A 23,126-nucleotide genomic window follows, 5' to 3' on the forward strand; every position below is an offset into this window, starting at 1 on the left:
GCACTGAGGCCACATGGCACCGACATTACAGATGCCTGGAGTGCATTTTCCATGAATTGGTTACAATTTGAGATCTTTGTTGGGCTAATAAATAAAGAAGTTGATTTGAAAAGTGAATTCACCACAGGTATTTAAAAAAATGTAACTGTCATTCATTAAATCAGGTCTTATTTGATTATACATGTACAAATCTAGAATATGCATAGCAAATAATAGAAATCTTCCTACATCTTTATTTCTTGACATCACATTGTTGTGTTCTTTTCCATTATAACATCCAATATACAGATTTATAATGAGGAACATATGGAAACTTCTCATTTTGATGGTAACAGCTGGACACTGCATTCCTAATATCATATCAAATGCTTTATGAAATGTTTATGCTATTCTTTTCCTCAGTAACTAAAATTTCTAATGTCTAAAGTTATGTAACCACAACTAAAAGATTTTTTTCACAATGCAGTTGATTCAACTTAACTAATGCATTGAGTTGTATTGTACAGGTTTTACTACAGATGTCTGTTGCTCTTAAAAAGCCACTGGATATTTTTGTGAAAAGCTCTGATTTTGTTTGCTGGCTCCATTAGATACATGGGAAAAGTTAACCATTTAGCCCCTTCAAGCCTGTGCTATTAATTGTGGTGTGAATCCAATTTTCACAGATACATAGTCGAATTGAAAACTTTACTCTAATGTTTAGACCTGTTACTTGAGTCTTCTTCACAAATACTTGAAGAAGATCAAAAAGGTGAATCTCCAGAAGTTTTAGTCAAGTAGTCGGTATATGAGATTATTTTTAAAAGCAGGTATGTTACATGGTATGTATATATGTTTGAAAGACAAAGAAAATGACAAATCACACAATTATATTTGCTACAAATTTCACAAAGTATATTAAACCATCAAAGGGGTTGATGTATTCCCTCCTGCAGTGTAATTATGCTGGAATGGAGTGCTCAGTGAAAACTCTAGAATCATTCCCCAATTTTGCAACAGGATAATTTACTACATTTATCCACAGCAAATTCAAACGGAACTCCCGAAATGCAATCTAGACTGAAGAATAGTTTATTAATATTTCTTTAGCTCCTATGGATGGTTTTGGAGAACATTATGAAGGCAGTTAATTTTTCTTCAGATTACCTTTGGGAAGCAACTGCCATCTTCTTAAACTATCAGCAAGTAATGAGAAAATAATCAAAATGACCAATTTGAAAGATAAGTAGATGAGAAACAAAGGAGTGGGAGGACAGGAGAGAAAGCAAATGAAAAAAAACAATCAGATAAGAGAGCTGTAACAAGAGGAGGAAAATATTTGTAATGATAGAAGTTACAGCTGAACAGAGTTTCATGAGGTTTTTGAACAGGCTGAGAGTTGTATTGGACTGAGAAGTAGGGAAGAGTGTTCCTGAGTATGAGGTATAATGTTCTTTCACTTGATGATGGTGAGTAAAGAGATGGTATACACCACATTTCTGAACTGAAAGAATACAGTGTGAAAATTGAAAATTAATAATGGGTGTGGTTACAAGCTAGAATGTTGTGAGAACATGGTTTTTCAAAAAGGACCCAGAGTAGAAATTAATCTGAAGAATAAGGAACTAGTAGAGGCCAGAGTGTGGTCCTAGAAAAGCACAGCAGGTCAGGCAGCATCCGAGTAGCAAGCGAATCGACAATTCAGACAAAAGCCCTTCATCAGGAATGAGCCCTCAATCCTGCTGAAGGGTTTTGCCTGGGACGTCGATTCTCCTGCTCCTTGGATGTTGCCTGACCTGCTGTGCTTTTCCAGCACCACCCGCTCGACTCTAACCTCCATCATCTGCAGTTCTCACTTTCGTCTAGCCACGAGAGGCCAGTGAGTCATTAGTGATAGGTGAACAAGGCTGAGTACAGATGGAATTTGGCTGCTAAAGTTTATGCACAAAATATAGGTCATGCAGGGCAAAACACAGGAGAAGGGATCTGAGAAAGCTTAGCTCAGAGCTTGATTGACTAAATGTTTTGATTCCAGAACATGTGAGGTGGGGTGGGGGAACAAGTATCATTCCGTAATGGAAATGATGTTAATGGTTGCTTTGGAATACTTACCCTCTGGCAGGGGAGATATCATGATCCATAAGGTGGTTCTCTGATGACGAGGCTGAACTGAGAACCTTCATTATTAGAAGACCTTGAGGTTCTCGTTGGACTGTGATTGGGAGCAGAACTTGGAAGATCGACAATTGAGCTGAGCTGACATAGGTTGATCTTTTTGATGGCTTTGACCTAAAACCAATTCAGTGACTAGACAATCAAAGCTATGGCCTCTGCTTGTGCCTTTGCCCTCGGCCACAGGGTTCACAATGCAGTCTGGGTGACAGTGAAGAAGGTGGAGAAAGGACCTCCAGTCCAACAGACCATCTTCATGAAGAAAGTCCTCCTGGATTGCTGCAGTGTTCAAGCAACAGATATTATTTGTCTGCAGGATCTCCCCAGCGGGGGCTACTTTGACATGACCTTCTGGAGAATGAGGTAATGTGAGCGTCTCCTGAAGGTAATTGAGGAGAAAGGAGGTGAGGGTCCCCTCTGTCCTTTCTGCATCACCATAGTCCATCCTCCCTGCTCAGAGGAGTCAGGTTGGTACAATTCATATGTAGAAGCCCCAACTCCCAGCAGCAGATGTCTTGACCTTCCATGGAAAGTATGTACAGCTTGAAGGATGCAACACCTTCAGAATCTGGACCAAGAAGCAGCAGGTCAAAATCACCTGATGGTGGGTGTTAGTGAGAACATCCTCCACCCACCCTCCAACTTCGTGATTGGAGGGAGCCAAGGCTACCTGACATATGTGGGGCAGCCTAGAAAGTGCCGAATCTGTGGGAGGTCAGGACACATGGCAGCGGACTGCAAAGTGACTCTCTGCAGGATCTGCAAACCGGAGGTCCACCTGACTAAGGACTACAAGGAGTCCAAGACCTACAACCTGTGTGGGGAAACAGGCCACCTGTTCAAGGCCTGCTCAAGGGGGTGGGGGCTGGCATATATACTCAGATGGCCAGAAGTGGCAACACAAACCATAGGACAGTGCATCCAAAGGACAGTAAGGTGCCTCCCTCCAGCCAGAAAACTGAAACAAGGTGCACCAGAAGGAGAGAAAGACAGGGAAGGAGGAAAAGTTAGTCAGTGCAGAGGCACAGAACTGACCTAACCTTCACCTGAACAGACAAGGTTATTGGAGAAAGAGGAAATGAAGGAGGCGGGGAGTCACTACTGGTGAGAAACACCACAAAAGGAAAACACATCAGTACTGCCCGGTTCCACAGCAAAATGGAAAGAGGCAGCTGAATGATGGACACAACTGCAGCTGCTCTGATAATGAAGAAGTGGAGAGATGGCCACTAACAAAAAAGAGGCACAGCTCCATGGGGGAGAGGGTGAGGAGCACACCCCAACCTGGAAATACTGGACATTACAAGGGGCCCAGTGAAACCCGCTCTCCAACTATCAGTAACCCAGGGGTACTCATTGCACCACAGCTCCAGACAACCAGAGCAGCAATGCTCCAAGTCAGGATGAGAGCAATACAGTTCCTCTGCTGAACTCAGAACTGGATTTTTCTGGCTTTGTTCTCACCCCGACAACACTGGATCAGGGAAATCCCCCAAGGGAGGATCAAGATGGTTACCTTAGTGTGGACAGTGTCCAACAGTTCACCCACACTATGGGGATGCAGAGACTCTTCCAGTGATAAGACTACAGGTGAACAGAAGTTGGGTCTGTGGGTAACTTCATAAATTCTCAAGTTACATTTTAAGATTGCCTATATTAACATATAGAGCATTAAATTTACTATGTGAAGTGTTTCCATGTTGGCTTACCTGGCTAATGTCAAAGCAGACCTCCTGATTCTGCAGGAGTACAGGATACTGCACCTCAGAGCTACAGGAAATGGCCAAGCATATGGACCCATGTGGCCTTGATTTGGCTGGGGGAAAGCGATTGCCGTTCCTCCAGCCTCGGCCTTCTGCTGTGAGGAGGCAACTTCACCATCTCCGAAGATAAGGTGGCAGGGGGCGGGCTCCTCCTCGGAGCAGATGTTATGTGCAGAAATATTGTACTGAGACTAATTAATGTGTGCATCCCAGTGGTAAAGAGTGAGCAGCTGGCCATCCTGCAGCAGCTCCCATTTGTGCTGGCAATAGCAGGATGGTCATTCTGACTGGGGACTTCAATTGCGCCATCAACACAGATGAATGCTCCAGAGGGGCTGACAGCAAACTGGATGCTGCATCCAGGTTCCTGATAGAAATGGTTAAACTTGCCGAGTTGCACAATGTTTTCAGCACCCCTGCCAATGGAGCACAACATAGATACACTGGCTCAGGGCCAGTTGGGTCTATCCTGTTTGCGTCCTACATGTTATCAATCACATCCACTGAATTGAAGCCTGTGGCCTCCGGCTGGCTGACTATCACCTACTGGATGACCAGTGAGCCAGCAAGAGAACATGGAAACTGAATGTGAAACTGTTGATTCCAGAAAACATTGAGGAGCACAAAAGGGAATACACAGGTTGGAGAACCATGAAGCTGGTGGGAAACAGTCAAGGGGAGCATCAAAAGGTTCTTTATGCTCAAAGGTGTTCAGAAGGTGAGTGAGGTGGGGAAAACTGATCAAACTCCAGAAAAGCCTGTTGAACTTACTCCTGTTGCAGATGATGGGGGTCAATGTCACAGAGGATCTCCAGGAGGTGAAGAGCCGACATGTCTTGCTGTTTGCCTTGGAGGCCTTCAAGATAATCTTCTGGTCGAGGGTCCACATCCAGAACATGATGAGCTGTGCTTGTGTTTCTTCTTCCAGAAGGTGTACAGGGAAAGCTCTATGTTCAGTAGCCTAAAGGAAGAAGATGGCTTCGTAACATTATTTCAGTCTGACATCCTGAAGATCAACAAATCCTTTTATGCCAGACTGTATAACACTAAGCCCACAGAAAGCATGCCTCCAGTTAATCTTGTCCTCTATCACCGAGATCTTAGACAACAACACTTGGAGAGCCTGGACCAGCTGTTATCTCTGGATGAGCTGACCAAGGCCCTTGAGTCTTTAGAAGAGAATAAACTTCCCAGAAGTGATGGCTTACTGACTGAATTCTATTCAGCTCTATGGGACTTGATTGGCTTTGACCTGCTGGAGGTGCACAACAGCATGCTTCTGATTTGGAGCATGTGCAAATCCATGAGGAAAGGTATCATCACCCTCATCAACAAGCAGAAAGGGAGGAATTTAGAAACTGGCAACGAATTTCACAGTTGAATGCAGACTACAAAATCCTGTCTGAGGTCATTGTCAACCAGGTCGGGTCTGCTCTGGGATTGGTGATTCACAATGTCTAAACCTGTGCTGTACCAGGCAGGATGATCTCTGAGAGCTTCACACTCCTGAAAGAAGTTGGAGTGGGCAGGTGGATGCCTGCCTCATAAGCCTGGACAGGGAAAAGGCATTTGATATGGTATCACACTTGCAAATGTGGGGCGTGCTGTCCAAAATTTGGCTTTGGGGAGGGAATTCACAACTGGACCCAACTGCTTGACACTAACACCATTAGTACTGTCTCAATCAATGGTTGGGAATCAGAAAGCTTCCAGATCAGATCCGGAGTCGAGCAGAGCTGCCCACTTGTTAGTCTGTTGTACAGTGCCTTTTGTTGAGTCCATCAGGAATGATGTAAGTCTGAGAGGGGTGAGTATTCCCGACAGTGGAGGCTTGCAGGTCATCGCCTCCCTGTCCATGGATAACATTACTGTTTTTGACTCAAATCTGCTGACGGTGTGCATACTCATGAGTATCTGCAACCAGTTTGAACTGGCCTCGGGAGCAAAGGTTATTTTATTTTATTCATTTATGGAACTTGGGTGTCGCTGGCTGACCAGCGTTGATAACTCATCACTATTTGCCCTTGAGAAGGTGGTGGTGAGCTGCCTTCTTGAATCGCTGCAGTCCACTTGCTGTGGGTTGACCCACAATGCCGGTAGGGAGAGAATTTCAGGATTTTGACTCAACAACTGTGAAGGAATGGAAATATACTTCCAGGTCAGGGTGGTGAGTGGCTTGGAGGGGAACTTGCAGGTGGTGGTGTTCCAAAGTACCTGCTGCTCTTGTTCCTTCTATATGGAAGTGGTCATGGGTTTGGAAGATACTATCTAAGGAATTTGGTGAGATTTTGCAGTGCATCTTGTAGATAGTACACACTGCTGCTACTGAGTGCCGGTGGTAGAGGGATTGAATGTTTGCAGATGTAATCTCAATCAAGCGGGTTGCTTTGTCCTGAGTGGTGTCAAGCTTCTTGAATGTTGTTGGAGATGCACCCATTCAGGCAAGTGGGAGTATTCCATCACACTCCTGACTTGTGCCTTGTAGATGGTGGTTAGATTTTGAGATGTCAGGAGGTGAGTTCTTTGCTGCAGTATCCTTAGTCTCTTATCTACTTTTGTAGCCACTGTGTTTACGTGGTGAGTCCAGTTGAGTTTCTGGACAATGGTAACCCCAAGGATGTTAACAGTGGGGGATTCAGTGATGTTAATACCATTGAATGTCAAGGGGCAGTGGTTAGAGTGTCTGTTATTGGTAATGGTCATTGTCTGGCATTTGTGTAGTGCGAATGTTACTTGCTACTTGTTGGCCCAAGCCTGGATATTGTTCAGATCTTGTTGCATTTGAGCACAGACTGCTTCAGTATCTGAGGAGTCGCAAATAGTGCTGAACACTGTGCAATCATCAGTGAACATTCCTACTTTTGACCTTATGACAGAGGGAACGTCGTTGATGAAATAGCTGAAGATTGTTGGGCTGAGGACACTATCCTGAGGGACACCTGCAGAGGTGTCTTGGAGTTGAGCTGACTGACCCTCTACAACCACAACCATCTTCTACTTGCCTGGATTGAGACAAGAGCGAGGCCATATTCTTGGGAACTGGGCCGATCGATCCTTTATCCCCCTTCACTCTCGGGACCAATTCCCTGAAGGTGCTGAAGATATGGTTTGGAAGGGCCAGGGCATATGTGCTCCTCCCAACAATTTACATTACCAAGTTGAAGCAGAAACTGGGCTTTTGGAAGCACTGGAGCCTTCTTCCACTTCATCTGGAAGTCGAAGATGGACCATGTCTGCAGGGACACCACGTGCAAAGCTTTGGATAAGGGAGGAAGAACGTAGCCTGTACCAAACATATTCTTATGGCCACTACCCTATGTGACTGCATCAAACCACGCATAGATCCTTGGTACACAAACACCAAGTGTCACTACATACTGAGGTTCTACCTGTTGTGAAGGATGGACATGGTCTTATTGCCACAAAACGCTCCAAGTAGTTGAACCATTCTGTATCATAGAGTCATAGAGATGGACAGCATGGAAACAGACCCTTTGGTCCAACCCATCCATGCCGACCAGATATCCCAACCCGATCTAGTCCCACCGGCCAGCAGCAGGCCCATATCCCTGGGTGGCATGGTGGTTCAGTGGTTAGCAATGCAGCCTCACAGCACCAGGGACCCAGGTTCAATTCCAGCCTTGGGTGTCTGTCTGTGTGGAGTTTGCACATTCTCCACGTATCTGCATGGGTTTCCTCCAGGTGCTCTGGTTTCCTCCCACAGTCCAAAGATGTGCAGGTTAGGTGAATTGGCCATGCTAAATCGCCTGTAGTGTTAGGTGCATTAGTCAGGGGGAGATGGGTCTGGGTGGGTTACTCTTCGGATGGTCAATGTGGACTTGTTGGGCAGAAGGCCCTGTTTCCACACTGTAGGGAATCTAATCTAATCAAACCCTTCCTATTCATGTACCCATCCAAATGCCTCTGGCAGCTCGTTCCATACATGTACCACCCTCTGCATGAAAAGGTTGCCCCTTAGGTCCCTTTTATATCTTTCCCCTCCCACCCTAAACCTCTGCCCTCTAGTTCTGGACTCCCCTACCCCAGGGAAAAGACTGTCTATTTATGCTAACCATGCCCCTTATAATTTTGTAAACCACTATAAGGTCACCCCCCCTCAGCCTCCAACACTCCAGGGAAAACACTCCTAGCTTGTTCAGCCTCTCCCTATAGCTCAAATCCTCCAATCCTGGCAACATCCTTGTAAATCTTTTCTGAATCTTTCAAGTTTCACAACATCTTTCCGATAGGAAGGAGGCCAGAATTGCACGCAATATTCCAACAGTGGTCTAACCAATGTCCTGTATTGCTGCAACATGACCTCCCAACTCCTGTACTCAATACTCTGACCAATAAAAGAAAGTATACCAAACGCCTTCTTCACTATCCTATCTACCTGCGACTCCACTTTCAAGGAGCTATGACCTGCACTCCAAGGTCTCTCTGTTCAGCAACGCTCCCTAGGACCTTATACACTTAATGGTAAGTCCTTCTAAGATTTGCTTTCCCAAAATGCAGCACCTCACATTTACCTGAATTAAACTCCATCTGCCACTTCTCACCCCATTGGCCCATCTGATCAAGATCTGTTGTAATCTGAGGTAAACTTCTTTGCTGTCCACTACACCTCCAATTTTGATGTCATCTGCAGACTTATTAATTGTACCTCTTGTGCTCGCATCCAAATCATTTATGTAAATGATAAAATGTAGAGGACCCAGCACCGATCCTTGTGGCACTCCACTGGTCACAGGCCTCCAGTCTGAAAAACAACCCTCCACCACCACCACCACCACCACCACCACCCTCTGTCTTCTACCTTTGAGCCAGTTCTGTATCCAAATGGCTAGTTCTCCCTATATTCAGTGTGATCCAACTTTGCTAAGTAGTCTCCCGGGGGGAGCCTTGTCGAACGCTTTACCGAAGCCCATGTAGATCACATCTACTGCTCTGCCCTCCTCAATCCTCTTTGTTACTTCTTCAAAAAACTCAATCAAGTTTGTGAGATATGATTTCCCATGCACAAAGCCGTGTTGACTATTCCTAATCACTCCTTGCCTTTCCAAATTCACGTACATCTTGTCCCTCAGGATTCCCTCCAACAACTTGCCCACCACCGACGTCAGGCTCACTGGTCTATAGTTCCCTGGCTTGGCCTTACCACCCTTCTTAAAGAGTGGCACATTAGCCAACCTCCAGTCTTCCAGCACCTCACCTGTGACTCTCGATGATACAAATATCTCAGCAAGAGGCCCAGCAATCAATTCTGTAGCTTCCCACAGAGTTCTATGGTACACCTGATCAGGTCTTGGGGATTTATCCACTTTTATGCGTTTTAAGACATCCAGCATTTCCTTCTTTGTAATATTGACATTTTGCCAACTGCCCTTCATGGAGAAATTTGCAAAGAGAAACACCTTTGACCACAAGTCCATCAGGAAATGGTCAACACGTGACATCTTGAAACTCTGCGGGAAAAGAGCAGACTGTCAAAGTCATTTCACAGACTGCCTCATCACCAGAACTTTTGAACATGTACAATGACTTTGCTTGGCTAGTGGTAAGAAGGGCACCACCTGTGAGATCATTCACATATGCCCGGCATCTCTGCACAGTGCATATTGCCCTTGAAGTGGCTGCGGGGTGAGGGGTGGGGGCGATAGCGACTGTCACACATCTCCTGCTGGAATGTGCCTTTGCAATGGGAGTCTGGAGAGAGATGCAGTGGTCTTGTCAAGGTACGTCCTGAGCAGCTCCGTGATGCAGGTGCCTGTGCTCTATGGTCCACATTTTAGCTCAGGTTGAGTTTCTGGATGTAGGTTTGCTCGCTGAGCTGGAAGGTTTGTTTTGAGATGCTTCATCACCATACTAGGTAAAATCTTCAGTGAGCCTCCGAATGAAGCACTAGTGATGTAGCCCGCTGTCTATTTATATGTTAGAGTTTTCTAGGGTTGGTAATGTCATTTCCGGTAGTGACATTATATCCTATGGTGATATCATTTCCTGTTGTTTTTCTCAAGGGGTGCTAAATGGGATCTAAGTCAATGTGCTTGTTGATAGTGTTCTGTTTAGGATGCCATGCTTCTAGGAATTCTCATGTGTGTCTCTGTTTGGCTTGTCCTAGGATGGATGTGTTGCTCCAGTCGAAGTTGTGTCCTTCCTCATCCGTATGTAAGGATACTGGTGAGAGTGTGTTGTGTTGTTTTGTGGCTAGTTGATGTTAGTGTATCCTGGCGGCTAGTTTTCTGCCTGTTTATCCAATGTACTGTTTGTTACAGTTCTTGCAAGGCATTTTGTAAATGTACAAAAGTTTCTGATTACACCATAGATCATCTGTCCACATCATACCCTACATTGGCTGAACTAATTATTTCTCTCAAACGTGAGTTCTGTTCAAGAATCAATCTCTGATCTCAAATTGCACCCTGAGTTTGGTGATTGTGCAGGATCACTTCCCAGTGTTATTATAGTTGAAGACTATGCCCATCAATGCTTAACTGAATCCCTTGGATACAATATACACCCAATTACAATTTTCACAACCGAATGAACAGAGTTTTGAAAATCCGCATTAGTAAGGTTTAGGGCTTGTTCCCACCCCATCAGACTTTTAGGCAATGCGTTCCTGATATCCACAACCCTGTGCCTGAAAAGAAATTGCCTCCAATCCCTCTGACGTTCCTGATCCTCCAATGAAATCGGCCTTTGGTTGTTGACCCTTGGGGAAATTATTCTTGACATATACCCTGTCTTTCCCCTCAGAACTTCATATGCATCAATCAGTGGGGCGTGGCCTGGAGGGATCCACGTGAGGAATTTGAATCCTTGGGCTGGGGGGGTGGAGGAGGGGAAGAGAGTGGGGCGTGGCCTCGTTGCCGCAAAGCGTCGCGCGTGAGTGTGATTCTGCTTTACGGGAGGCGGGCAGTTTGAACCAGCGGAGAGGTTGACGGAACGGCGGTGGGCTCGGGATCGTGGTCGTGATTGTAGAGCTGAGCCCCGGGCTCGGGTGCTGGTAGTGAGTGTTGATAAATCAGCCCGTGGATTTGTGTTTCCCGTTCCGGCTGTAGACTGTGCAGTATCACTCGGCATTGAGCCGGTTCGGTGTGACCGCGCGGGGTCCGTTGCCCGGGTAACCGCCTGGGTCAATAACGGTCATTCTGCAGCCTAACCCGAAAGAAACTTGAACAAACCCCCAATCAAAAGACACCCGAAATGAGCCCTCCCTGCAATAAACCTCCATCACTCCTAACTTGTGTAACTCTTACAATAAATCTCCCGCAATTGAACTCCATCGCGAACGAAATCCTGCAATAAAACGTTCAGTGGCGAACCCCCTACCACCAATACCCCCCACCTAACCTTCTACCTAATGAACCCCACAACAAAAAACCATCCCTGCAATAAACACTCCCACGATGTATCTCCTTCGCAATAAACCCTCCCCGCACTGATTAAACCCCATAGCAATCACCCCGCCACGACTTCCCCATTAACTCCACCATATTAAATAATTAAATATACAAATACATTCCTTTACTGCACACCATTATTCCCCCCAACCAGCCGTTGAATAAATCCCTCTTATATTAACGCACCTTGAATCCACCCCAGTACAATCCTCAGGTGCCCAATCACCATGTAAATAACGCCCCCTCCAACTAACCGTGTTGTTTTAAACTAGGTTTAGATTAGGAGTTGGCTTCAATTTCACATCTGCAATTGACGATGTTGTTCACACGTGCGTAGTTTTAATTGAAATTCAACGATGAAAGATTGTTCTGGTTAATATTGACAAGCGTTCAGCTTCTATCTGGGTAAATCGTATTTTTGTTTACGTTGGTTAATAGTGAATGTAAACTAGTTGTTAGATCTTTTAACCAACCAATGCTGGAGATCACAGCGGGTCAGATGGAGAGAGCAAGTTAACGTTTCGAGTCTAGATGACCCTTCATCAGAGCTTTGGATGCTGTCTGACCCGTTGTGATCACCAGCATTTCTTGTTTTCAGTACGTATTCTAGCAATTGCAGTAATTTGTTCCTCCTTAGATCTTAAATCGGTGTCACACCTTCCGTTTACTTTTCCAACATGTAACATCTTATTTCCAATAAATTTAAAATACTTAATGCAAAAGGCATAAACAATGCGATGATTTCATCTGTACCCTGCTCTTAAATTGCCCTTGTTTTGTTTGGACTTTGCAAGATATGACAAATTTCAGTACATGATTTTATATTTTTATTATGCTGTGCAGTTGTCGGACCTTTTCAAGGTTTTGCAAATTGAATAAAGAAGCAAATTCACATGTGAAACCAAATAAAATAGTAGCCATTTGGCCTTTTTAGCTTGTCCTGAAATTCACTAAGATCATGGCTAAAATTTCTCCCTCAACTTCATCTCCTTCGTTTTGTCCCATACTCCTTTCAAGACTTCTGGCTTCAGTAAATATTCAGCTTTTTAAAGTATAGTCTACCTGGTGTGACATTAATTGCTGGACTGAACTACTTTTTCTGCCTTTGGTAAATGTGACTCTCCACTTTCTGATTGACCTGAGCTGGATCTAATCAACTTTTGAATGGTCCCTTTGGAAATTTTCACTACTGCCTTAATCCTTAGATTTGATGTGTAGTGCTACATTTCCTAATTATTCATGAAATGGCTGAATTTTTAGTTTAGAACTAAGGGCCATTGTCATTCATCAGAATGTTGAGAATGTTATGACAACTTCAGGCATTCTGTGGTTAAATTTCTAGTAGTCTGAAGAGTGTTGGATGGTGATGAAATAATTAATTTTTGTGAGAGTTAAGATGTCTAATCCAAGCTTCATCCACCGTCAGTCTGGGATGCCATAAGCAGTTCTTTAATTTGATTAGCTTGTTTATTACAAGTTGTTATTACTGGCTGTTGTAATTCTTAATCTCACTGCTCAGGTGGTGATTTTTCTTGACTTTTCATTCTGAAATTGAGCCCTTGCATGGAAGTTGTCCATCTCTTTTATTAATCTCTTTTCGGATAATGACTTTAGTTCATTTGTACAAGATGCCAATAACTTGCACAATCACTTATCAGATTATCAGGTCATTGCAACTTTCTGTAGCACTTGTAGGTTCCACATTATGTAATTTGTTTGATCTGAGCTAAAATGCTTATCCATCAGGAGCTGTGTAGCAGTCAGTGACTAGAAGTGTGCAATATTGCAAGTCTATTATAGTTGAAGGGTTACCAGTGCAAGCTTTTGACTTATTTCAACTGAGATGATGGCAGTTTGAATACTGCCAACCAACTAGAAGTATTCATTTTCTTTCTTCCCATTGTATTGGACTCTGGGTTTAGTTTCTGCACTTGAGGTGAGCTTCATTCCATAATAGAGTCTCGACCTTACCTTTGGCTTGATTTTTGGTTCTTCGCATTGAGCAACCTCACATGGGTTTGCAAAACTCATGATATTATGTGTACCATATGAGAATAGTGACATTACACACTTTTTCTGTACCTCGGTACAAGTGACAATATTAAATAAATTAAATCATTCACTTGATGTTTTCCTTCTGGAGTTATTGCTCCATGCCAATTTTTTACCTTGAGACTTGACAGTATCAGTCTGCTCTAGAGTGGAGAGTGGTTCTTCAGCAACATTGTCCAGCATTTCCAGAAACTATCTCTATAAGTTGTTTTTATTTTCAAGCAAAATACTTGCCTTCAAAGTGGTTCAGCTTCTTTCAGTTAGTGCACTGCTTAATTTCATGCTGGACGTCCTACCTTGCCTTTTAAATGGTTTCCTCTCGAGTATTCAAATGCATAACAAGGTTTTGATTTTTCTGCTGAACTTGCCCTTTCTGTTCATCATTGACCTGTACTTGGTAAGCTTGGGTTGCCTCTCAAGCTTTGTCATTTCTTTCAAAAATATCTTTCAGCTTATAACTAAACCTCAGAGCTTCTACACAATGTCAACAACATTTTTTTTGAATAAGTTTCTATTTTCTCAGGTATGTTCTCATGGATGGATCCCCTCTTCCTCAGCCAATCCCATCTCATGTCGTTCTTCATTTGCCCAAGATTCAGCTAGATATGTCAGTGTAGATATTCCTGCCTCTCAGTGAAGTTTAGAGTGCAACATGATTTGTAGCACACTTTGCCCAGCACTGATAAAAGAGTTACTGCTCTTATTTTGGTCGTCTTGTTCAAGTCCATGGCAATCCCATAATTCAGCCATTCCAAATCGAAGAATTTCCAGTTCTCACACTCACTCAGGTCTTTGGAAGAGCTGGTACTGAAATATTTAAAGCTCCAGTGACTCACCAGCAATAAGTGTTCTGCATCTAGTTAATGTTGATTGTTCTTTGCTATCTTTTACAATTGTTAGTTCTCTTGCCGCTATCAAAACTCCTTCCATCCCAGCTAGACACTCAGTTGTTCCATGTCTTGTGTAAAATAGCTATTGCCCAATCCTTTGTTTAAATAGAACTACTACAGAATACAAAGTACGGGTATTTATCTAAACATACGGCACAGAAGCAAACCTTTTGGCCTAGCATAGAACTGTGTTGCATAGAATTGTGCAACACAGAAACAGACCCTTCAGTCTAACTTATTCATGTTGACCAGACATCCTAAATTAATCCAGTCCCATTTGGCCCATAACCCTCCAAATCCTTCCCATTCATGTACCCATACAGATGTCTTTTAAATGTTGTAATTACACCAACCTTCACCACTTCCTCTGGCATCTCATTCCATGCATATGCCACTCTCTGTGAAAAAGTCGCCCCTTTGGTACATTTTGAATTTTTCCCCTCTCACCTTAGACCTGTGCCCTTTAGTTTTGGACACCCCCTACCCTGGAATAAAGACCTTGGCTATTCACCTTATCTATGCCCCTCATAATTTTACAAACCTCTATAAGGTCACTCCTCAACCTCTGACGCTCCAGAGAAAATAGCCCTAGCCTATTGGGTCTATGTTTATAATAAAACAAAGAATTACAGATTTTGGAGATCTGAAACACACAAAAACAGTAATTGCTGGAGAGATTCAGCAGGTCTGGCAGCAATTGTGCAAAGAAAGTAGAGTTAGCATTTCGGGAGTCTAGTCACCTTCTGCAGAGCTAGAAGCAGCGAGGAAAGTGTAGTATTCATGCTGATGATGGAGGTGTAATGTTAAAAGATTAACTGAGAATATCTCTCTGGATATTATTTTAATATTAAAGGGTTAAACTGCACTGAGTGAACATTCTTATTGTGGGTGGGGACCACAGTCAGGCAGGAATGCGAATGACTCCCACAACAATTAGACAGTCATTTGTTACCACTCTCCTGCTAATATCAAATTAAACTATCATTCAATCTTCCATCCAGAAGTGCTTACTGGTCATCCCCTGAAACTTGGTATGTCGCATCTGCATTGTCTTGGGGAATTACTGAGTCAAAAAATCGTCTGCATAACGATTCCCCAGGATTGGAGCTTTAGCATTTGCATTATCTCTGAGGATGATCTCATCCTGCTATTGTACCTGGGGTAACATGTGACTGTGAGTGAGTGGGTGTTATCTTGAGTGGCATGTGACTGTGGAGGAGTGACCAGAGCACCTGTAAGCATTGTCAACTGACCTGTTTAAAGGAGAGGTATTTTCTTTGTTCAGGGCCTTACTTTGACCCGACTATACATGCCTGCGAAGAGGGTCAATGGGAGTGATCTAGCTTATACAAGCTTTAATAAACTATAATTGTTTGAAGAAGTTGGTGTGTGCGAATTTCATCTTGTGTATGAAACCTCAGGAAAAGAACCCAACAGGGGCAGTGGGTGAGAAAGCAAGGAGCAGATAGGTGGAGTGGGAGCCCGGTGACACGGAGAAAGAAATAAGAAAAGTAGGCAGATAGTAAGCCAGGGAAGAAGAGAAGCTAGACAATAATTTAGGCATTGACAAGGACTGTGAATGGCTGAAAATTGTTTGGCTATTCGAAAGCAACCCATGTCTTTACAGAAACTGGTGTGTGGAACTGTGTAATAAACATGGAAGGAGGTGTTCATGCTCTTAGATTATTAACTTGATATTGAGTCCTGAAGACTTTAATGTCCTTAAGCAGAAGTTGAGATGTTGCTGTTCTGAGTTCTGAAGAAGGGTCACTGGATTGGAAACATTAACTCTGTTTTCTCTGCACAGATTCTGCCAGACCTGCTGAGTTTGTCCAATAACATTTGTTTTTGAATGCCAGCTATTATCCTGCTCTTAAGTCTTCACTTCTGTTTCCCCAATTAAACTTGAAATCATAGCTTTCTTTGTGTGCCAGAATAGTTTCCCCTTAATTACTATTAATCACTTTAACATTCCCTGTGGTAGTGAGTTCTACATGATCGCCACTCTTTGGGTGAAGTAGTTTCTTATGCATTTCCTTTTGCACTTATCTTAAATTGGTAACCTCAAGTTTTGATTTCCTCACAAGAAGAAACATCGTCTCTGTTTCCACTCTGTCAAAGATTTAAAGATTTCAGGTCATCTTTCAACATTTTTGAGCGAAGAGACTTACCCTGTCAATACTTTCATTTTCTATCTGTTTCTGTTATCATCCTTCTAAATCAATTTCACCTTTTTTTTAAAATTAGATTAGATTACTTATAGTGTGGAAACAGGCCATTCGGCCCAACAAGTCCACTCCGACCCTCCGAAGAGCAACCTACCCAGACCCATTCCCCTACGTTTACCCCTTCACCTAATACTACGGGCAGTTTAGCATGGCCAATTCACATATTCTGCACATTTTGGACAGTGGGAGGAAACCCACGCAGACACGGGGAGAATGTGCAAACTCCACACAGAGTCGCCTGAGGCGGGAATTGAACCCGGGTCTCTGGTGCTGTGAGGCAGCAGCACTAACCACTGTGCCACCGTGTTTGATCTATACAGCTTCAGTAACCCTTAATGCTTTTGCCTAACAAAATATCATCCATCACAGTTTTAATATTTTCCCAGATTCCAACTGCCCTTTTGTGTGAAGATGTTTTCCTCTCTTCTTCTCCAGTAACAGCCTAATGGTAATTTCAGAGTTATGACAGTCCTGGCTCCCACACCAGTGAAATCTCTAATTCTCTCTACCCGATTGAAATCTTTAAACGTTTCAAACATCTCAGAGCACTCATTCTTCTGCTTTCAAGTGAGTGTACTTCACCTCGTAATTTAACCCTTTTATTTGTGTATCAATCTGATGAACCGATGTTGTACTTTCCCTTCCAATTCAATATATCCTTCCTGAGATATACAGTACTGTAAACTGTATTTAGTATTCTGGATGTGTTCTAACAAGATTTGCTGTAATTATCAATATTTAATTTTCATGCTTTTATTTCTGTGCATTTTGAAAAGGTGTATCACTAAATGGCTTCAATGCAGTGTGACCCTCAGCTGCTGCTGGAAGAACAAGTGAGGCAACTCTCAGAAGACCTTGCTCAGTGTCAGGTGAGTTTGTTGGCTTAGTGTGGTTGTTGTCCCCACTTTTACATTTGATCAATTATGGTCCACTAGAGATTGAAATTTTTGGGTCTATTGCCTTTTAGCTCATTGTTATGACCAAGTGAGAATCCCCAATTTGTGCTGGTTTCAGACAAAATATCCCAGGTTGTTGAGTTCCAGGGAAGGACAGATGAACTAGTTCTGCTTCTTTATTTACCCTTGGTTGGTTGCAACAATTTAGAAAAGATCCCTTCCCTGTGGATGCTTTCCACCGGATTCAAGTAAACTTATGTTTAAAAGGGCTGAAAATGTGTTGCTGGAAAAGCGCAGCAGGTCAGGCAGCATCCAAGGAGCAGGAGAATTGACGCTTCGGGCATGAGCCCTTCTTCAGGAATCCCCTTATGTTTAAAAGGGGGCAAGTTAATTAACCAGCTTTCCAGAATTTACAAAAAAAGACTGCTTTTATTAAGTATTACATGTCAGAAGCAATACATATATGCACAGTTTTCGAAAGAAGAGGCGAGTCCAAAAGGCAAGATTTAAAAAAAAGATTGTACAGATCAGTCTCTAAATTGCTTATAAACACAGGAGTGTAGGAACAGACGTAGGTCACTCAGTCCTTCAAGCCTGCTCCACCATGCATTGAGATCATGACTGATCTGTGGCTTCACTCTGTATATCTGCCTCTGGCCAGTATCTCTTAATATCTTTATATCGTAATAGCTTATCAAAAATGTATTTGCCTCATATTTAAAATTAGCAATTGATCTAACATTCATTACTGTTTGTTGAAGAGAGTTCCAAATGTTTACTACCCATTGTGTAGTGAAGTCCTTCCAAACATCTCTCCTGAAGAATCTGCCCCTAATTTTCAGACTATGTCCCCTAGTTCTAAAATCCCAGCAAGTGGAAATAGAGTCATAGAGATGTTCAGTACGGAAACAGACCCTTTGATCCAACTTGTCCATGCCGGCCAAATATTCTCAATGAATGTAGTCCCATTTGCCTGCACTTGGCCCGTATACCTCTAAACTCTTCCTATTCGTCTTTTAAATGTTGTAATTGACCCAGCCTCCACCACTTCGTCTGGCACCTCATTCCGTACGCACACTATCCTCTGTGTGAGAAAGTTACCCCTTAGGCCCCTTTTAATTTATCTTTATCTACCCTGTCTTTTCCTGTTAATATCTTGTAGACATTAATCTTCTAAATTCTAAAGCAAACATGTGTAATTTGCATAATCTCTCCTCATATCTAAACCCCTGTTATCCAGGTAAAATTAGATAAAACAAGATTGTGGCTGTTACTGGTTTGCACTGGTTGCGTTGACGTTGGGAATTGAACAAACATTTTTTGAGATGTTTGGATTTTAGGCTCACTGAAGTTCCTTTGTCCAGATTCCATTTTTAACTGGTTGGCAGCTTTTGTTTGAGAGAATTTTTCTTTCTTTACCTGCGATGCGAGTGTACTTTTCAGATTGTGATTAACACAGCATACCAGACACTCTCAAATTCCCTAACAAAGTAATATTAACACACAGACTACTAAGGCAGCTTTCTTTTAAACCCTCTTTTGTATAATTCTGTAAGTGGAAACCACAAAATGTCTGTAACTGGTAGCTCTCAGGGTAGGGCAACGAATAGTCAACTTTCTCGTCAAATCAATCTCTTTCTGAAGTTGATACCTTGAGTAGTCATATTCCTTTGGTCCCACAAAAATGACTTTGTTTCATTTAAATTAGCCTATATGTTGCCTGTTTTACTTAATATGTATTCCAATATGTAATTTGCTTTCCTGATAAACTACTTTTCAGATTAAAATGGGACCTTGATCATTTGGGCCAATGAGCTGAGAAGTGGCAGATGGAGTTTAATTTAGATAAGTGTGAGGTGCTGCACTTTGGGAAAGCAAATCTTAGCAGGACTTATACACTTAATGGTAAGGTCCTAGGGAGTGTTGCTGAACAAGGGGACCTTGGAGTGCAGGTTCATAGCTCCTTGAAAGTAGAGTCGCAGATAGTTAGGATAGTGAAGAAGGCGTTTGGCATGCTTTCCTTTATTGGTCAGAGTATTGAGTAAAGGAATTGGGGGATCATATTGCGGCTTTATGGGACATTGGTTGACCACTGTTGAAATATTGTGTGCAATTCTAGTCTCCTTCCTATAGAAAAGATGTTGTGAAACTTGAAAGGGTTCAGAAAAGATTTGGAAGGATGTTGCCAGGGTTGGAGGATGTGAGCTATAAGGAGAGGTTGAATAGGCTAGGGCTGTTTTCCTTGGACCGTCGGAGGCTGAGGGGTGACCTTAAAGGGATTTATAAAATCATGAGGGGCATGGATAGAATAAATGGACAAAATGTTATCCCTGGGTGGGGGAGTCCAGAACTAAAGGGCATGGGTTTAGGGTGAGAGGGGAAAGATATAAAAGAGACCTAAGGGGCAACTTTTCCATTCAGAGGGTAGTACATGTATGGAATGAGCTACCAGAGAAAGTGGTGGAGGCTAGTACAATTACAACATTTAAAAGGCATCTGCATAGGTATATGAATAAGAAGGATTTGGAGGAATATGAGCAGGGTGCTGGCAGGTGGAACTAGGTTGGGTTGGGATATCTGGTCAGCCTGGACGAGTTGGACTGAAGGGTCTGTTTCTGTGCTGTACATCTGTATGACTCTATGACTCTAGTTATCTTGTGAATTTTTTAATATATCTGGTCAACCCTGAATATCAAATGAACATTTTTGTGACAAGTCAGTTTTCATTTTGTGTCAAATAAGTAATATTGCTTAATTCCATATGGACCATTCCTCTTGAATATTATGCAAAAGTTTTGTCACAAATACTTGATGAAATACAGAAAGGTGGCAAAGTAGTAAGGTTGATGAAAGTAATAAGATTAGCAACTGACCAAGCCCTAGTAGGTAACACAGCAGATCTACAAAAATTATAAGAATGATTAAGGTGGTGCAAATTTGCAGAATTAAAATTAAACATGAAAGTTACAAAAATCGAAAGAAACAATGGTGGGTGAGCAGAGTTCAAGACAAATGGTCAACAACTGGAACAGATATCTTAGTTTAAGTACCTGGGGAAATGAATTGTCAGAAGTGGTTACAACCACAAAGAAATTAGAGTTAGTACAGGTCAATTTTCTATAACGTGTGTTTCATCAACATGATTTAGCTGGAATGCAATTGGTGACTTAGGGAACTTCTTTTAAAAATGTGAGCTCCCCTTGGCTATTATGCAATTCCATCCCTGGCACTAGGTGTTGTGGTGCACGGAGGACTGGACTCTGCATCGATATCACATGGTCAGTTGGCTTGCGTGCTTTGTGATGAAGTGATTCATGGAGGTTACGGTGCTATACTCAGTAATTTTCAGTCTGGCTTTTTGCAAATCTCAGAATTTTACATGAATATGGAAGGGCAAAGTTGCAAGAATGTTGACAGGAAGCATCCAGGTGAAAAAATCACAGGTGGTGACTAAAAGAAAGGCTATAACACTTGAACAGAAGCTAAATTTAATAAAGCGTTTCGGGCATAATGAAAGAGCATGTGATATTGTGATAAAGGAGTCTATGCCATGCATCATTGGAGACAGTGCAGAATGAATTAAAGCCAGCTGCATTGCTGGAATACGTCTGAGTGTTAACAAGTCTCTGAGATCATGAACAAAGGAACACAAGATGGAGTGACTTTTAAGTGTTTGGATAGAAGATCAATTGAGAAAGCAATCTGGGACCACCTTTCTCACCGTAAAGCTGCTTGAGTCCCATTGTGAAGACCTCTCCACAGCTGATCTACAACAACTTGTTGCTGTGAGGGAAATTGACGCTCGAGATGAAGACCGTGAAGTCCAGGCTGAAGCATCTCGAGAGCTTTCCAGTTCTCTTTTGTCTTCAATTTTGAAGGATCTTGAGAAGCAGTTGCAGCTCTTAAAGACAATGATTACAATGCAGATTGCAGCAGGATAGCAGTTTGTGACAAAGTCTTATCTGGCAACCTGTGTACAGTTTCTTCATGAAAGAAGAAAAATGGCAAAGCAGCAAAAACTAGATGCCTTTTTTAAGCCAACCACCAAGAAACAGTCTGAGGGCAATGAACAACAGCCACCCACTTCTGGACTAAGTATTTTCTTTTGTTGTAATGCTGCACCCAGAATTGCACCTGAAAGTAATGATGGTGCTATTGATGACCCTCTGCCCCTGTCCTAATACAGTACTGTAACTGAGCAAACTCAGAAACTGCTGAACGTTAAATTTATTGCATTATTTCATTAAAATGTATAATTTTAACATTTACTTGATCGTACTATCGTTTATGTTAGGCTATTATTTTTGTTTCAACTTTTACTGATTTTTTTTTTTGTGGTCAGCCCCAAACTGTGTTTTCCCGGAGGCTCCGTTATTTCTATTACGCGATTTTTTTGTAACAGGATGTCGCATGAATGCAATTACCGCATTATAGCAGAACAGACTGTATAGCAATTGTTACAACCAGTCCCTGGGTGAGCTTCCCCAATTTATTATGGTTTCAGATGGAATACTCCAAATAGCCAAGCAGTTGGGTGAGGAGGAATTAATTGGCCCCCTTTATTTACCTGCTCCCTCAGTTGGTTGCAACAAGATTAATTTAAAAAGCATTCGTTCCCTTGTGGATACCTCTCACCCAGATTAAACAAATTCAAGGTTTGAAAGGAGCCAATTTAACTAAGCTTTCTTGAATTAACATCGGAATTTGTGCTACAGTGGTGTTTAATGACTGTCCTTCAGTTGTGACCTTCACAGAGCTTTACTTCACATGGACGGGTTGCCATTGGTTTTTAAATCTTGTATATTCCTGGATGACTAATATTTAAGTATGCCTTTCAGTTCGTGTCCACAGTCTAGAATATAACCCACCGGCAATGTTTTTCTACTACTAAGATGTAATTTGATTGCTTTCACATCTGCCGTTTTAGTGCTCTCTCTATGAAGTTTCCGTGGCACTTGACAATTTGCAACATTCTAGAGGTTTACATTGAGAATCTTTCATTTGTCAGTGATGTCCATGCTTAGAAGTTCCATTATTCTGGATTAGTGGTGCTGGAAGAGCACAGCAGTTCAGGCAGCATCCAAGGAGCAGCGAAATCGACGTTTCGGGCAAAAGCCCTTCATCAGGAATAAATACAGTGAGCCTGAAGCGTGGAGAGATAAGCTAGAGGAGGGTGGGGGTGGGGAGAAAGTAGCATAGAGTACAATGGGTGAGTGGGGGAGGGGATGAAGGTGATAGGTCAAGGAGGAGAGGGTGGAGTGGAAGGCCCTAAAGGAGCCTTCCACATCCATCAAAGTTTTACCTGCACATCAACTAATATCATTTATTTTATCCGTTGCTCCCGATGCGGTCTCCTCTACATTGGGGAGACTGGGCGCCTCCTAGCAGAGCGCTTTAGGGAACATCTCCGGGACACCCACACCAATCAATCACTCCGCCCCGTGGCCCAACATTTCAACTCCCCCTCCCACTCTGCCGAGGACATGGAGGTCCTGGGCCTCCTTCACCGCCGCTCCCTCACCACCAGACGCCTGGAGGAAGAACGCCTCATCTTCCGCCTTGGAACACTTCAACAGTTTCCTCATTTCCCCTTCCCCCACCTCACCCTCGTTCCAAACTTCCAGCTCAGCACTGTCCCCATGACTTGTCCGGACTTGTCCGACCTGCCTATCTCCTTTTCCACCTGTCCACTCCACCCTCTCCTCCCTGACCTATCACCTTCATCCCCTCCCCCACT

At 42.9% G+C, this 23,126-nt stretch overlaps 1 protein-coding gene across 4 annotated transcripts in view; it reads left to right on the top strand.

The window, feature by feature from the left end:
- Positions 1-10,820: 10,820 nt before the first annotated feature.
- The window catches only part of cntln (centlein, centrosomal protein), a 461,183-nt gene continuing 448,877 nt past the window's right edge, over positions 10,821-23,126 (top strand). For 2 of the 4 annotated variants that reach the window (XM_072589058.1, XM_072589063.1), the window contains exon 1: positions 17,270-17,362. Coding sequence is in view for 2 of the 4 variants with exons in the window: in XM_072589059.1 (XP_072445160.1) it covers positions 17,282-17,362 (81 nt within the window). In the remaining 2 variants the exon portion in view is untranslated. Of the gene's footprint in view, positions 10,930-16,928; positions 17,061-17,269; positions 17,363-23,126 lie in introns of those variants that run through there. The other 2 variants (XM_072589059.1, XM_072589060.1) reach the window with 2 other exon arrangements.

This window comes from Chiloscyllium punctatum, chromosome 2 (assembly GCF_047496795.1).
Source record: "Chiloscyllium punctatum isolate Juve2018m chromosome 2, sChiPun1.3, whole genome shotgun sequence".
Classification (NCBI taxonomy): Eukaryota; Metazoa; Chordata; class Chondrichthyes; order Orectolobiformes; family Hemiscylliidae; genus Chiloscyllium; species Chiloscyllium punctatum.